The 16,064-nt window shown below is 48.2% G+C and overlaps 1 protein-coding gene across 5 annotated transcripts in view; it reads left to right on the top strand.

The window, feature by feature from the left end:
- The window catches only part of TNRC6C (trinucleotide repeat containing adaptor 6C), a 948,409-nt gene that overhangs the window by 889,455 nt on the left and 42,890 nt on the right, over positions 1 to 16,064 (top strand). For all 5 annotated transcript variants that reach the window (XM_086930670.1, XM_086930667.1, XM_086930666.1 and 2 more), the window contains one exon: positions 2,652 to 2,722. In XM_086930670.1, the coding sequence (XP_086786796.1) occupies positions 2,652 to 2,722 (71 nt within the window). The remainder of the gene's footprint in view (positions 1 to 2,651; positions 2,723 to 16,064) is intronic.

Here is a 16,064-nt window from a genome sequence, read left to right on the forward strand (position 1 = left end):
GCCCTAGTTTCAATGGCACCAGTGTTGGTTTTTAACATGGCTCTGCGTTTCTGGCGCGGAAAAGCAGTGTCTAAGAACTGACGTCAGCACGCGGAGGCGGCGTCTAAGTACTCAGACGACGTCATCAGTATGCGCCAGGGAGCTGCGTTGCAGAGAGGTGTTCAGAGGCCACGCCCCTTTTTACAACACACGCAGCTCCGTGGTGCTTACTGGAGGTACCTGGTGGGCTAGTTGGCCCCCAGGGGACCTCAGGATTGAAGAGGAATTAATTCCCCAACTTAAAACGCGCCACAGGGCATGTTTGCACACATCACCTCAGGCCCCGCACCCTACCTTCACCACTGTGCAAACGCGCCCTGTGGCCCGTTTTAAGTTGGGGGGGATTAAGTCCCTTTAAATCCTGAAAGTCCCTGGGGTCCAACTAGCCCACCAGGTACCTCCAGTAAGCGCCACAAGGCTGCGTTGCAGAGCTGTAAAAAGGGGCGTGGCCTGTAGCACCTCTCTGCAATGCAGCCCTGTGGCGCTTACTGGAGGTACCTGGTGGGCTAGTTGGCCAAGGAACCCCCAGTATTGAAGGGGAATAAATTCTCCAATTTAAAACGCGCCACAGTGCTCGTTTGTAGAGTGTATTTGTGATTGGGCGCGTCTTATGGACAATAGCTTCTGTGTGACCCCCCCTTCCTTTTACTTTTTTGGGGCCCTGGGGACCCCATCCCCCAGGGCCTCACACCCAAATGAAAATGTTTTTAAAAAATTGCGGGAAGGGGGCCGCATGGCCCCCCTCCTGTGGCCAATTCTGGGCCCCGGGACCCCATCCCCCGGGGCATGGCCACATTTTTTAATGTTTTTATGGAGGGGGGCTGCGTAGCCCCCCTCCTCAGGCCACTTAAGGCCCGGGGACTTTTCTGAATGGGGGAGGGGGGCAGCGTGGCCCCCGTCCCGGACCACTTATGGCCCCGGTGACCCCATCCCTCGGGCCTGGCCTCTCGTTGGGGACCGTGGAGGGGTCCCCAATCCCCCCACGGTACCAGCCGGCTCCCCACCTCCTGCGGTAGCCGGCTTTGTTTTTCCACATGGGGAGCAGCTAACATGCTGCTCCCCATATGGAAAAGCAATCTGCTTTGCTTCATTGAAGCGAGAGCAGGTTTTACTGCTCTCTCTTCAATGAAGCCAAACAGTTTGCAATGGCAGGGTGGGAGCCGCGAAGCTCCCGCCCTGCCAATTCAAACAGCAGTGTCCCGGGGGTGGGCACCCCGGGACACTGCAGGAACCGGCCCCGGGGGGTGGCAGTTCCCAGGGCCTGTACAAGGCACCAGGAGGGGGGCCGCGCGGCACCCCTCCCACATTTGTTAGAAGCCCCGGTGGGTGGTGGGCCCCGGGGCTGAGGGGGGCCTAAGAGCTCCTCCACCCAATTTCAATAAGCCCTGGGAGGTGGTGGTCCCCGGGGCTGGGAGGGGGGCTTGATAGCCCCCGTACATAATTTAATACAGGCCCTGGGGGTGGATGTCCCCGGGGCTGCAGTGTCCCTCTGGGTCCCCCTGTACATATAATCCTTTGCCCCCAGGGGCTAAATACCAATTAAGCGCGCATTCTCCCGTTTTGTTTTAAAAAAAGAATATTTTTGGGGGTCCTTGTGGGACCCCCTGAGCAGGCCTAAGGGGACAGGGTTTTTTTGGGGTTTCTTGTGCCTCGGTTCTACCAAGGCACAATGGCTGCCAACACTTCCTGATTCGGAGTGTTGACAGCCAATTAGAATACAGCTTGTACTCGGCAGGGTGCGCTTAGGGTACGCGGACCCTTTGAGGCCATAGATATATATGGACATTTAAATGTCATTTTCTCACGAACTACTGAACGGATTTACACCATTTAAGCAAAAGGCACGAGTCTGAACTAAGGACTACCTCCTTGCCAAATTTGGTGTAATTCCGTTCAGCAGTTCGGGCTGTAGCTGCGGCTAAAGGTCCCATGGGAAATTGCATGGGGAAAACGTGTTTAAGACCCCCTGTTTTCTCGTCCCCCGCTTGACGAATCACAGTGAAACTTTCAGGATAGGAGCGGACCGGAGCTGACCGAAAGTTTTGAAAATTTCGCGAAGATTCTTCAATCGGCGCCAAAGTTATTCCAAATAGAATGTTGCGGATTTCCTATGGAAAATAGGTCATAACTATATCTACCTTATATGTGTGTGTATACGTGTGTGTGTGTGTGTGTATGTATAATATTTAGTACATTTGATCATTTGTTTCATGCTCTGCAAAAATATGATTTTCCTTATTTTTAGCCCTTGAGTTTTTTTTAAACAATTTCTATTTGAAGAAGAGGGAATGACAGTGATAAAACTGATAAAGTAAGCTGTAAGGATTTTCCTGACATTTTGCCAGTAGATTTAAATGTATTCATCCTTGGATGTAGAAAACCCACATTGCAGACATTCATCTGTATTTTAAGCGGTCCTTGCTGAGCCACAGTTTTGTCTTCATGGCTTAAGAAATAGTTTCCTGTCCTCTTATGAATATGGCATGCAAATTATGAATGGGGCTGCACCAGGTGAAATGTGCAGAAACATTTATTTATGTCAATGATTCTGCCTAATGGCTTCCAGATGACTTTTTATTAAAATACTTGTTTGCTTTTTGATACTGCTATAGGTTCTGCTTGGAGCACTGACACTTCAGGAAGAAGCAGCAGCTGGCTTGTCTTGCGTAACCTCACACCCCAGGTAAAGGCTGTTTTATTGTGTATAGAATCCTACCTTATTGTTAATAGCAGAAGTATGATATGAAAACTATATACAGCTGCTTTATCATTATTGGGTTTTCATTTGTTGTCATAAATATTGAATAGATGATTAGAAGCTATTTCACAATCGATAATATCTATTCTAAAAAATATTTTTATATATCACATTTGTCAGTACCAGCATTGTGCTGTTTCATTCTGCTAAAGTAAGCACATTGCAGTACCTCTGAATTAGTCTCCTAAACCGTGTGGAAATTAAACCTCATACTAATCAATGAAATGGAGCTTGATAGGTAGCCTCTTACACAAGTGGAAATTAAACACACCATCTTTAAGGATTGCTGTGAATCTACATTCAATAATACCATCACGTTTGGCCTTTGTTTTTTGTTTCTTATTGTGCGCCTTATCCTGAAACACTGGGCTCTGCTCATTCATCCTTATTGACTACAGATGTATTTCTGATTTAATATTTTGGCCCCTCACCCATAATTTCTTTGTTTGGTGACCCCTTTGAGGATTTCAAGCTGCCATTTTCATTTTTCTCATAGAATTACGGTCATGGCCTTACATGAATTGGGCTTCATGGCAAAAAAAATAATCTATATTACTTCTCTACGATACACTTGCCCTATTCTTGCACACTATGGACGTATATGAATTTTACTCAAATGTCGCACACAACCTTCGATGGCTGCAAGTTAGTGCCATTAGAACTGAGTGCAGAGGTATAATTGCCTTTCATGTAGTTTTGAGACTAATTTCTCAAACATGAACACATTCTGGTCTATAAAAGGGAAGGCCTCAATGTTTTCTTAGTAACCAAACAAAATTGAGGATGGTAGTGTCTGGCTTGCTGATATAAAATCCAGGACCAGGACCGCACCAGCAAGCGGGGGAGGAGGAACAGCCATCATCCACAAAGATATTATACCGTGCACCTCCACCGACAATACCATCAACCCACATAGAGAACCTCAACTTCAAGCTCCATGCTTATTACAAGACAACAATGAGGCACACTTACATACCGAACTCCGGGCAGACGCTCCAGCTTCTGCAATACAATTGCATACTTCTTTGCGCCCCTAGCCCTGGACTCCAAGAACCATCTTCCTTGAGACCTCAACTTCCACATTGACTTCAACAACACCACCGTGGACCTCTTGGACATTATGAGCAGCCTCGGACTGACCCACATGGACGGCGACCCCACGCACACCACAGAACACATGCTGGATCCCACCTTTATTCTCCCGCAACCACATAAAATTCAGCCACATCACAGAACTCACATGGTCTACTTTGTCCACTTCAGCATCTCCAGCCCCTGCACCGCCTTCCTCAAGTTGACCAGCACCCGCCACCACAGTTGGACCAAAATTTCAAGGTTTCAGGGCACCAAAAACATATCAGCAGACAGCTGGAGAGGAGATGGAGCACCAGCAAGGGCACCGCCGACAAGGCAACCTTACCTCCCTCAGCTTCTACCACCGCCTGCTGAGGATAACGAAGAAGAAAGCCCTAGCCACATGCATCAAAGCCAGCAGCAACAGCAAGAAACTTTTTAACATCGTTAAGGAATTCTCCAACTTGGCTGGCAGCGAAAACATCAGACCTTCACAGGAGTTGTGCGACAACCTCGCCGTTGTTTTTCCTGTGACAAGTTCACAACCATATACAGAAACTTTGAACTCCAATCTACACCCACGGACTTCCTCCACTGCAACCGACACTAACCACAGACTGACCACCTGGAAACTCCCCTCCAAGCAGTACACCACCTCCAACATGAAATCCATCCACTAGGGAGCGCTCACAGACCCATCCACGCCTCACATCTTCAACCTCGGAAACCAAAAGATGAGCAAGGAACTCGCCACACTGCTCAACACCTCAATCACCATCGCAACATTTCCCGACTCCTGGCAAAACATTGAAGTCAGAACACTCCTCAAGAAACCCTCTGCCGACCCCAGCAAGCTCCAAAACCTCCAGCCAATCTCCCAGCTCCCATTCCCAGACAAGGTACTGGAAAAGATTAGCAAAAGCAGCTCACAATGCACCTGGAGTAGAACCAGCTACTCAACGTCTCCAGATCCGGCTACCGCAGCAATCACAGCACCAAGTCTGCCCTGATCGCAGCTGCTGATGACATCCGAACCTTGCTCAACTAAGGAGAAACGCAAAAAGAACAATTGATGGACAGAATGCTGAACAGTGTCAAACGCTCTCCTCAGGGAGAGATCTGGGCCTAAATCCAGAATTTTTTGCTCACCACACAATTTCAGTTTGGACCCAGCCATATGCAAACCAGTCTTGACCTTGCATCCCATGGTAACAGTCAAGCCCAAACTGCCAGGCCAGGTCCTACCTGGACCGGAAATAAGCATCCTTGATCCTCCTCGATCTCTTGGGAACTTTCAACACTGTATCCTACCACATGATGATAGAAAGACACCAGGACATCGCCATCAAAGCAGACATGCTCAGATGGATTTCTTACTTCCTCACCGGAACAACACAGAAGATCCTCCTACCACCTTCACCTTTTAACCCAAGGATATTGTATGCAGTATCCCCAAGGTCTGATCCCTTATCCCCACTCTCTTCAACTCATACATGACTCCGCTGGCCAACATCATAAGATCTCACGGTCTTAACATTATATCCTACAGAGACAACACTCAACTCGTCCTCTCACTCACCAATGACCCTAAGACCACCAGTACCAAGTTCCACGGTTGCATGACAAGCGTTGCCTACTCTATGAAGAATTGCCTGAAGCCAAACAAGGCACTACTGACATTTGGCAACAACATCCCACAGTACGACTCTTAGTGGCCATCAGACCTAGGACCCACACCCTCCGACCCCACCAGAAATTTCAGAATTATCATTGACCACAAACTCACCTTGAAATCATATCCACTCCATCTTCTCAACTACCTGCTTCACTCTGTGCACACTAGGTAAAATCCTCAAATGGCTTCTCCCGCATATGAGACACCCCGTGACACAGGCTGTCATCACCAACTGACTGGAATATGTCTGAATCGCCACACACCTCATACAGAGTATGATGCTAAGAACTAGGGTTTTAGTTTAAACGAACCACTGGCGCTCTGCAAGGAATACGGAAGTCAAATGGACACAGATCTATTTGCTATGGTGCTAACAGGAAAGGGGTGACCCTACTAACTCCTTACTTTGCGTTGGAAAACCAACCATATATAACTATTGCAACAGTCCACGGGACTGTTGCAAACCTCATACAGAGTATTCAAATCCTACAGAAAGCTGCGGCCAGACTCATTCTTGACTTTACCCGGTGAAGCCACATCACACCCCCAACTCAAGCAGCCTTACTGGCTCCCCGTACAGAAGATATGCTGATTCAAACTGCATGCACCCAAGGCTGTACACAACCAAAGACCTACTTACATCAGCCCCCTCTTGAACTTCAACTGTCGAAGATTACGCACCTTCTCCCTATCACTGGCCCACAGTCCCTGCATCTACTGAAGCACAAGTTGAGGATGCTCCTTCTCCTACATCTCAGCAAAGACTTCAAACTGTCTTCCCTCGCAGCTCCGAACCATCCCCTCACTTCCAAAATCCCAAACGGCCCTCAAGACCTGGCTGTTTGAATTAGCTCCAGACACCTGCAAGCGCCTGATAACCCTATCCAGTGATTAGCTGCGCAAGATAACCCCTGATTGATTGAAATCTTGATTGATTGAAATCTTGATTGATTGAGTGCTTGGACTAGAAGTACACCAACCTGTAATGACACCGCCATTGGTAGTGTGAAGCAGTCTAGCTTAGTGTATTTTGGAGGGTGTACAGGCTCAGAGTATGAGACCCATTGAAGGAGCTGTCTCATCTGCTGGTCCCTTATGCCTAGTATGTAGGTTTCTTTGGTGAACATCTGACGGTCAGTAGTATCTTAACTTTATGCTCTCTCGTGTGGCGTTCCTGTCGTCGGCTTTCTTTATTTTCTTGGCTTCTTCAAACCTGTTTTCTGTAGTTGTCGTGGAGGATCAGGTTGGGAAGGAACAGGCAAAGGAATGACATTGGCTTATGCTGGCAGTTCCACTGCTCCCAAAGAGCACTGCACATCTGCTGTGGGGACTATAAGCTATCTTCCTCTTCACCCGTAATAGGCCCGATCCTCCTCATTGCAGGGTAAATGAGGTTGGGATACAAACCATGGAGCAAATCAATGGCAAATTTATGTGGGCAATTGAACATTGAAGATTTTCTCTGTGGCGAATGGTGCTGCTACATTAAAGAGTTAGCTTCCTGTAACCTCCACTTTGAATGCCTCCCCATTGAATGACTTGATGTTGATCATTAGCTGGATTGATAGTGACATGGGAGGAAGATCTAGAGGTTCCAAAAGTGGAGTCTCAGTGTAGGTCATTGATTATCTGATAGACTACTAGCCGCAGATTCCTTAACGTAGAATTATCCCCAGGCGTGAGACTGGATCCGGAATTTGTTTTGCCACAGCATCTCTGCGCGCCGGAGGGGACGGCATCATGCGACTCCACCCTGGCGTTGTCCGCATTTGTGACGTCAGCGAGGTCAAATAAGTCCCACCCCGGCGCGCCTATGTCAGTTTTTTGCTTTTCCGCGTGCTGCGCGGATTTGGATCTTGCTCAGGCCTGTTCAGGCCTTTCCCTTTCGCTATTGTGAGTGTTTTGGAACAGTGTGCGAATGCCTTCTGGCTTTAAGACGTGCTCGTCTTGTGCGCGCCAGATGTCGGCGACTGATCCTCACCCCATCTGCATGTGGTGTTTGGGGGAACACCACGACTCTACTGATTGTGAGGCGTGCCAGCAGATGAAACCAAAGTCCCGGCGGGAGCGCTGGATGAAACTTCCCAGCTTGCATGTCCAGGTAGGCAGCGTCTCCACGTCAGGCCCCTGCGGAGGGTTTTCGGAACAGTCTCCTCGATCTTCAACATCGTCCTTCTCCCAGGCCGTAAGAGCGTCGCTCACCTGTCGGTAAGTGTCGCAGCTTGTTCTCCAAAGAAAGCTGTTGTAGGTGCACTGGGGCGGGACTTACGTGACCTCGCTGACGTCACTTACGCGGACAACACCAGGGCGGAGTCGCGTGATGCCTTCCCCCCGGCGCGCAGGTATGCTGTGGCAAAAAAATTCCGGATCCAGTCTCACGCCTGGGGATAATTCTACGTTAAGGAATCTGCGGCTAGAATCGTCTCAACCAGATACATTGTTACCGAAGGTAAGTAACTCCTACTTCTGGGCGCTTCACTGAATGCCGTAAATGGAAGACTGTATTCTTTAGAGGCGAGGCAGTGTTCTAACCAAGAAACGTTTTGGAATGTATGTTGTACTTGGGCAATTTTAGGTTAGGCCTAATGTCTTCTCTCCACGGACTCCTGTTCATCATGCATCATTATAGTGCTAGATGTGCATCTTCATATGAAGCCCCTCAGCGGTATCTGGAGGAATGGTGCAACTAGTTAACTGGAGATTACATGGGTAACTTAATTTCATATAAACCAGGCTTTTCCCTCTGGTGGTATTTTGCAAAGATTATGATGAAAGTGGGGCTACTTTATTAACAGTTACTGGCTCAGGCATGGGTTCTCTAGAGTAAGATCACCGGTTCTGTGAACATTTCCACTTACATTATGAATTCTCTGGAGCTCATAATAGTGTACCCAACTATAACCTGACAGGCTTTCTACCCACTGCTCATAAGCATATTAATTTATGTGCAGATGTACAGCCTCACAAAAGGTAAAAGATACTGTCTACTGAAGTTCAGAGCACCTTGCAAAGGATAATAGTCTAGGATATATCTATCATGGCCTTTCTGGATGTGGAGTATCAAGGCAGCTGCATTAAGCAAGATTTTCTTGGAAATTTAGAAATGGGTTCTTATGATGCAGTATAATGTTTTCCAAAGTTGGGAATATCAGCAGGTCGTCCTAAAAATCCCTAGGCTGTGCACCAGGGCACCTTGAACCAGGATCAACAAGCAATGCCCTTTTGATCAGTCAGTTACAGAAATGTTGTATGAAGAAATGACGGATTGCTTGCAAGAGAGAAAAGACTGAGTTGTTGAAAGGGTTTGAATCCCAATAAGGCCCCAGAGTCCAAATACATTGAGGAAGAAAGAGCACAAGGATCTCGAACCTTTGACTATGTGTGAACCACTCCAAGAGGAACAGAAGGTTTTTCAGTGCAGATGAGGCAATGTCGAGGACATCCCCTACGAAGAACAGAGCACACTTGAGGGGGATAGCGCAGGAACTTTCCTGGCGGTAGAAGTAGTCTCATATCATTAGAGGCTATTGCCACCAGACCTAACTGTTCAACTCTTTTTAAAAAGCAGGCAGCAGACAACGTCGTCGTACATACAACATTAATATACATGTTCCATTTAGTTATCAATGGGTTCATAGTTATTTATACAGTGTTCAATAAACCTATTTCCTCAGATTAAGGCTTGCTCCCCAATTCCATTTGTCACTCACACATTCCAATATATCTGTTAATGTATAATAGAGTATATTCCATCAGCACATGCATAGTTTCTCACTAAACAACAATGAGGTATTGGCTATCCTCAGGCGTCAGTCCGAACCAGTGGGCTTTCAATTTACATGAACATACACCAAAAAAGACATAAGCATTGCTGAGTCATTATCAGTGGTATCCTGTCAGTCCTACGGGGGCATCTATTTATTCTTGCTCTTAAGAGCCATCTGCATTACATCCCAAGCATTCACATTCGGAGGTCTCCTATAGATAGGTTCCAAGGGTATCAGTCACTTTCACCATGCACATTTTACCACAAACAGCGGACATCTATGTTGTGCAGAGTGATGAGGAAGAAGTAGATTCCTGCTTCTTTCTTCAAACCCTCATACCATCCCAAAAGAAGGTTTTGTACCTTCCAGTGCTCCCAAGCATACGCCACAAAAGGAAGACTGCTTTTCGGGAGAAAGCCCCATCGAAAGGAGTGACTTCTAGAACTGAAAAGAAATATAAACACGCCTCCCAGTACTTTTTGTTTATCTACAACAAATTTAGTGACTGACTCATCTTAACTACAGCCAGGAAGAGAAGTAACACTACATCAGTAGGACCACCTCCAGAGAGTAGAAGGCTGGAAATAGCGGACAGAAAAATAGAAAGAACATCAGCCACCTAGTGGAGGACTGCAAATTCTGCACGTTTGTCAACCAATATAGCCACCGGCAGTGGGAGGACATTACAGATGTAATACAACATCCACCCAGAAGAGTACCAAAAAAGGGCCAAGACCGTCATTCAGGATGGCAAGATGATTTATTACATATCCTTCAAATAGACCCTAAAAGCTTCAGACACTGCAGGCACCAAAGTGTGTGAAGAGACAACATTAGGGAGATGCACCAGATTCAGGGGTTCAAGCCAGAAGTGCTGGCCTTGATCATGAACGTCCTTCATAGAGAAACATCTTTTCGACCCTTTGTGGATAAAGCACTACAGCAGATTTAGGGAGACGGTGAGAGAACAAAAGCAATTGGGGTGGGAGGAGGCTTTTATAGACCAACCAGAAGTCTGTTGAGTAATGGCTTTTTTTAAAATAAAACACCTATACAGGCCCTATTCAACCAGCTGGGCAGTTCACACAGAGCAGTACGTTATTGAAAATACCCTTCTATATGGCAAGTCTTTTTGTGACAGAGCAAGGGTAAGAAGACAGACCCCGAAGAGTATGGGGTCCTCATGGAAGTGACTCCACTTCAAAATACACACCACCAGTAAGGGAAAGAATAGGAAGATTCCTCCACTAATTTCAGTCCATCACTTTGAACAAGTGAATACTAAACATTCTAGAATACGGATATTGTATTAGTTGCTCAGAAAATCCTTCACCTTACAATTAAGACTGATTATCTGTTCTTTAGAGCGAAGTACAAGAATGTCTGATAAAGCAAGGTATAGAAATGCTCCCTTGAAGAGAGATCAACCAGGGGGTATACTCAGTGTATTTTCTAATACCAAAACCTGATCAGTTCTTATGACCAGTAGTAAACCTCAGCCTGCAAATAGGAGTCATAAGCATACAGCATTTTGAAATGACTATGCTGCAAGAGGTCATACCACTCCTGAAGAAAAATTACATGCCACTGTAAAACTCAAGGATGCCTACATGCACATACCAATGAAGCACAAAGGTTTCCTCAGATTTGTTGTAGTAAAAGTTCATTTTCAGTTCAAGGTATTTACCTTTTAGGATAAAGCCCGTTCCCAGGGTCTTCATGAAGTGTCTGGCTCTAGTAACTGCATGTAAGGAAATGCCTCTTTTAGCATGATCACTTACGAAATGTTTAACTGATGCTGCTGGACTTTTGATTGTGAGATTGCACTGAGGCTTGCTAACCAGACCTACATGCCAGTGCCCTGACTCTCTTGCAAACTGCATCTGAAGCAATTCCACTCAGGACAGTGAGGCGCTGCGTGGCAGATTCACCAGAGTAGGTTTACCTGAGGAAGTCATCTCAGATAGGTGGACTAACTTAGTCTGCCTATCTGAAAGCAATATGGAATGAGTGTGGTGTTACCTGCAAGTACAACCCTACTATCCCCAAGGACATTATCTGGTTGGAAGGTTCAACAATACCATTGCAATCATTCTATGGGTGTGGCAGAAAAACTCTGAAGTGGATAGTGAACTTCTCGCTGTCCTACTGTCAAGCAATGTTAACCCCTTCTGTGCTGCGCGAATTTTGCTGCGGTGCTGAACGTTCCATTGGGCCTATGGAACCTTGACGGAACGGTTCCGTCATAAGCACAGGCCAACCGACGCTCTCCGTCATGAGCATGGAAGGGGTTAAAGAAGGTTCAGTGTGGATGTAGTTCTCTCATCCACTCTGACCGATAAACAGCAAAAAGATAGTTAGACTCCTGCAACAGTTTTCTAGTCTATTTTCATTAACCCCCAGATCTGTCAACTTAGTGCACCCATGATGTGGACACAGGCGACAGATTGCCTGTCAAAAGTACGATTTATAGGTTATCAGATCTGGTCAAAGCTAACATCAAAGCTGAGGTTCTGAAGATGCTAGAGTTGTGGGTGATTGAGCCCTCCATTAGTCCATGGGCCAGTGGTTCTAGTGCCGAAGCCAAAATTCCAAATATGGCAAACCCGAGATGAGGTGCTGTGTGGACTATGGATGCCTGAATATAGTCACTAAGATGGATGCTCACCCCATACCCAGAGCTGATGAGCTCATAGACAAGTTGGAGACTGCCAAGTACCGAAGTATATTTGACCTGACTTCGGGTTACTGGTGGGTAGACCTCACTCAAGGAGCTAAGGAGAGATCTGCCTTTTCAGCTCCCGAAGGCCACTTTCAGTTTAAAGTGATGCGCTCTTGATTTGAAAAAACCACCTGCTACTTTCAGAGGTTGGTGACCAAAGTTCTGTTGTAGGGGATCTCTGTGTATAGTCATAATTTGTGAATAGTCCCGCCCATGTGCGTGAACCCCGGAGCAATCGAAATAGTCTCTTAAGTTGTCACCTTCTGCGCTCCTGCATAGACACTTAAGAGAAAATCAAAGACAAATAATGCAGCCTAAAACTACAAGGCTACATTGGCCAGCACTTCATCTTGAAGTGAAAAGGATAGCCAAATAATATTAGATTTTACACACTTTGTAAAGTTTCACACCTAGAGAAACTCCCCTTCCCAAAAATCCTTTGTCATGATAGAGAGGAAGGGTTGGGCAGACAAGCCCCATAAGCTGCCATTATGTGTCTGGAAAAAGGTTACCGTGCCTTTAAGGAAATCTCCAGAGAGCCTCAGTATCCCAGGATGCACAACCAAAGGCCTTTTACTTTCAGTTCTTTTTTTCCGGCTCCTGCTAGCAGGAACCTGGAGCATTGAGCTCTACCTTTTTGGGTATATCCTAAATTTTTGGAGCTTTTCCAGTGTTTTGAGTGTTTCACTCAACGTCTGGGGTCTTCCTCTTCCAGTTGCTGGATTTTTTTACCAGTTTTGCCACCTCTTTGTTGTCGAAATGCCAGCTTTATTTGACAAGTGCCCTGAGTGTGGTAGGAAGAAGGCAAAATCTGACCCCCACAGAGTATGCATAATCTGTCTCCCTTTTACCCATGTCCCTGACTCCTGTGATATCTGTCACTCTTTCTCCAGGAGGACCCTGCGTGACAGGGAGAAGATTCGTCTCCAAGGCCTGGAGCAGAGGAGACATCAAGAACCAGGTGAGACTTCTGGGCATGGAGGGACTCTATCATCATCCTCTGCCCGTGCATCGGCCTCTGGGGGGCTCCCCAGTCAAGAAAAGGCCCAGAAAAGGAACCGGTCCGGGTCAACGTCAATGGCTTCGACGTCGTGAGGTATGACTACCATCTGCTCCACATCGACGTTCGGCGTCGAGGGGTAGAACGTCGGGACCTCGGACGAGGTAGACGTCGAGGACTTCACCGGGGTCGACGCACCATCGACGTCGTGATGAGTCCCGAAGAGACAGGCGCTCGCCGTCGAGGCGACACCGCCGTTCACCTTCAACGTCGACACGAAGATCGACGTCGAGGAGAGACAGATCGACGTCGAGGCGAAGACACTCTACGTCGGGGAGTTTGTCGACGTCCGGAAGAACGTCGTCGAGAAGGGAGACATCAAAAAGGTCGACGTCGAGGAGGGAAAAGTCGACGTCGAAGAGGAAGCCGAGGCCCAGAAGAATATCTAGTGCCTTTGTTGTTAGCGTCTCTTCACCATCATCGGCGGGTCCGCGGTGGTGCTCGCGCTCAGAGAGGTCCAACTCCAGAGCGTCCTCCCTGAGGCCTGCTCGTAAGAAGAGGAGAGTTCTTAGGTCACCGGACTCTGATTATTCCCAGACCTACTTGCCCTCAAGGCCCAGGATGCCTATGCCTCCTCCACTTCCGCAACTTCCGCCTCCACCTCCTCCACCTCCCCCTCCTCCTCCGCCACCTCCTCCCCCTCCTCTTCCCCCTCCTCCCCCTCCCCCTCCACAACTGAACCCTTTGGTTCCGGCTCAACCTTTTCCGTTTGCGCAGCCTCCTGGGCCAGTGGTTCCTGCAAGGCCCAGAATGCCAAGGTCAAGATCCAGAGGGAGGTATCGCTCTCGCAGTGAGCATAGATCTTCTACGAGGTCACGTCCTCGTCGATGGAGGGAAAGGTCACGGTCCAGGTACCAGTGACAGTAGATTTTCTCCCACTTTGTCCGACTCTCCTCTGACTAGTGGATGACATAGTGATGTTCCAGGATGTGCTGCTGAGGGGAACAGCGAAGTTGGGGATCACATTGACTGTGCCCACCCCGTCCACATCTGTGATTTCTGAAACATTGCAGCTCAGGCACCTCTCTCTCCCCTTGCTACCTTTGGTGCCAGATCTTGAAGAACCGGCCATGGAACTGTTTCAGACGCCGGCCTCGGTGAAGTCGGCACCATCTATACTTCAAAAGAAGTACAGGCCCCCGGATTCTGACCCTGCGTTCTTGAGAGCAGATCCTGTGCTGGATTCTGTCATTGTGACAGCGGCCAAGAAGCAGCATTCCACTGCCCCATAGTCTACGGTCCCTCCAGACAAGGAGAGCCATCATATGGATTCGGCAGGAAGAAAAGTCTGCTGTACAGCTGCTAATTCGATGAAGGCGGCTAGTGCATCAGCGCATTTGGGTTGGTATGACCGCTCCTTTTGGGACTCACTGCAGCAATTCATTGAGCTCCTCCCGAGGTACAGGAGGGAAGACTTCCAGGAGATCTTGAATGAGGGCATGATGGTATCCAATCAGGTCATCAGTTCGGTGGCGGATGCCTCTCTCCTGGCTGCGCCTGGATACTCCCGTGGCATAAACTTGAGACGACATTCCTGGTTGCGCCTTACCTCTCTTAAGCCTGAGGCGCAACAGCGGATTGCTAACTTGGCTTTTTCTGGATCTACCCTCTTCGGGGCTCATGCGGACGAAGAGATGGATTGCATGAAGGCGGAAGTGGAAACGCTGAAGGCTGTAGGTTTGGAGAAACCAAAGGACCAGCGAAAGTAGTTCAGTCCCTTCCAGAGACGTTACTCTTCCCAAAGATATCAGCGGGGGCAAGGTCGCCAAGCTGGCCAACAGCAGCAGCAGCAACAACAGCAATACCAGCGACAACCCTTCCAGAAACGTCAGAGGGGCAAAGGCGGACAGCAGGCCTCCTCGGCGAATAAGGGCCCGGCCGGGTCGAAGCCCGGAGGAATTACTTCCCCCTCGCCCGTTACCCGCTCCGGTGGGGGGAAGCATACAGAATTACTTGGCAGAGTGGAGAAAAATTACCCAGGACAAGTGGGTGCTGAATATTGTTTGCAATGGATACAGTATTCGTTTTGTCAGCCCTCCTCCAGCTATTCCACCGGTTCCGTCGTGATTCCAGCTGCGAGAACTCCAAGCGGAGGCCAATACCCTGTTAAGATAAAGGGTGATAGAAGACATCCCTCTCTCTCATAGAAGAAAGGGTCTATACTCCAGCATCTTTCTGGTACGCAAAAAGGACAAAAACGAGCTCAGCCCATTCTGGATTTGCGACAAGCAAACAAATGGATTCGCAGGGAGAAATTTTGCATGCTGTCCTTGCACCAGATTTATCCTCAGCTGCAACGAGGAGACTAGCTTTGCGCAATAGATCTGCAGGATGCGTACTTCCATGTGCCCATTGCACGGAAACACAGGAAGTTCCTGCGCTTCCTGGTCAGCACCAATCACTATCAGTACACCGTACTACCGTTTGGTCTGAAGTCTGCACCCAGGACTTTTTCAAAATGCATGGCAGTGGTGGCAGCGCACCGGAGAAAGAACAAGGTGTTTGTCTACCCGTACCTGGACGACTGGTTGATCAAAGCCTCCACCTTCAAGGAAGCACAATTGCATTTCAACAGGACGGCCGTTCTGTTGAATCAGCTGGGTTTGCATATCAACATGGCCAAGTCCGTCCCGACTCCGGTTCAGTGCCTGCAGTACTTGGGAGCCTCCATCAATCCTCTCAGAGCAAGCGTGTCTCCTTTGGAGGAGCGACACTTATCGATTCTTCGGAAGGCTCAGGCTCTCATGTCCGTTCCATCAATGACAGTGATGACCGTGATCGCGCACACTGTCCAAAGAAGCGCATGCGATCTGGCACTGGCTGCTAGCCAGAGGACTGACGATAATGGCTACCCATCTACCAGGTGTGCAGAATGCTCAGGCGGACGCTTTCAGCAGGCAGGTCCAGGAAACCCACGAGTGGGTCCTAAACGACGAGTTACTAGGAGACATCTTCGGAAGATGGGGCAC

Source organism: Lissotriton vulgaris, chromosome 7 (genome assembly GCF_964263255.1).
Source record: "Lissotriton vulgaris chromosome 7, aLisVul1.2, whole genome shotgun sequence".
Lineage (NCBI taxonomy): Eukaryota > Metazoa > Chordata > Amphibia > Caudata > Salamandridae > Lissotriton > Lissotriton vulgaris.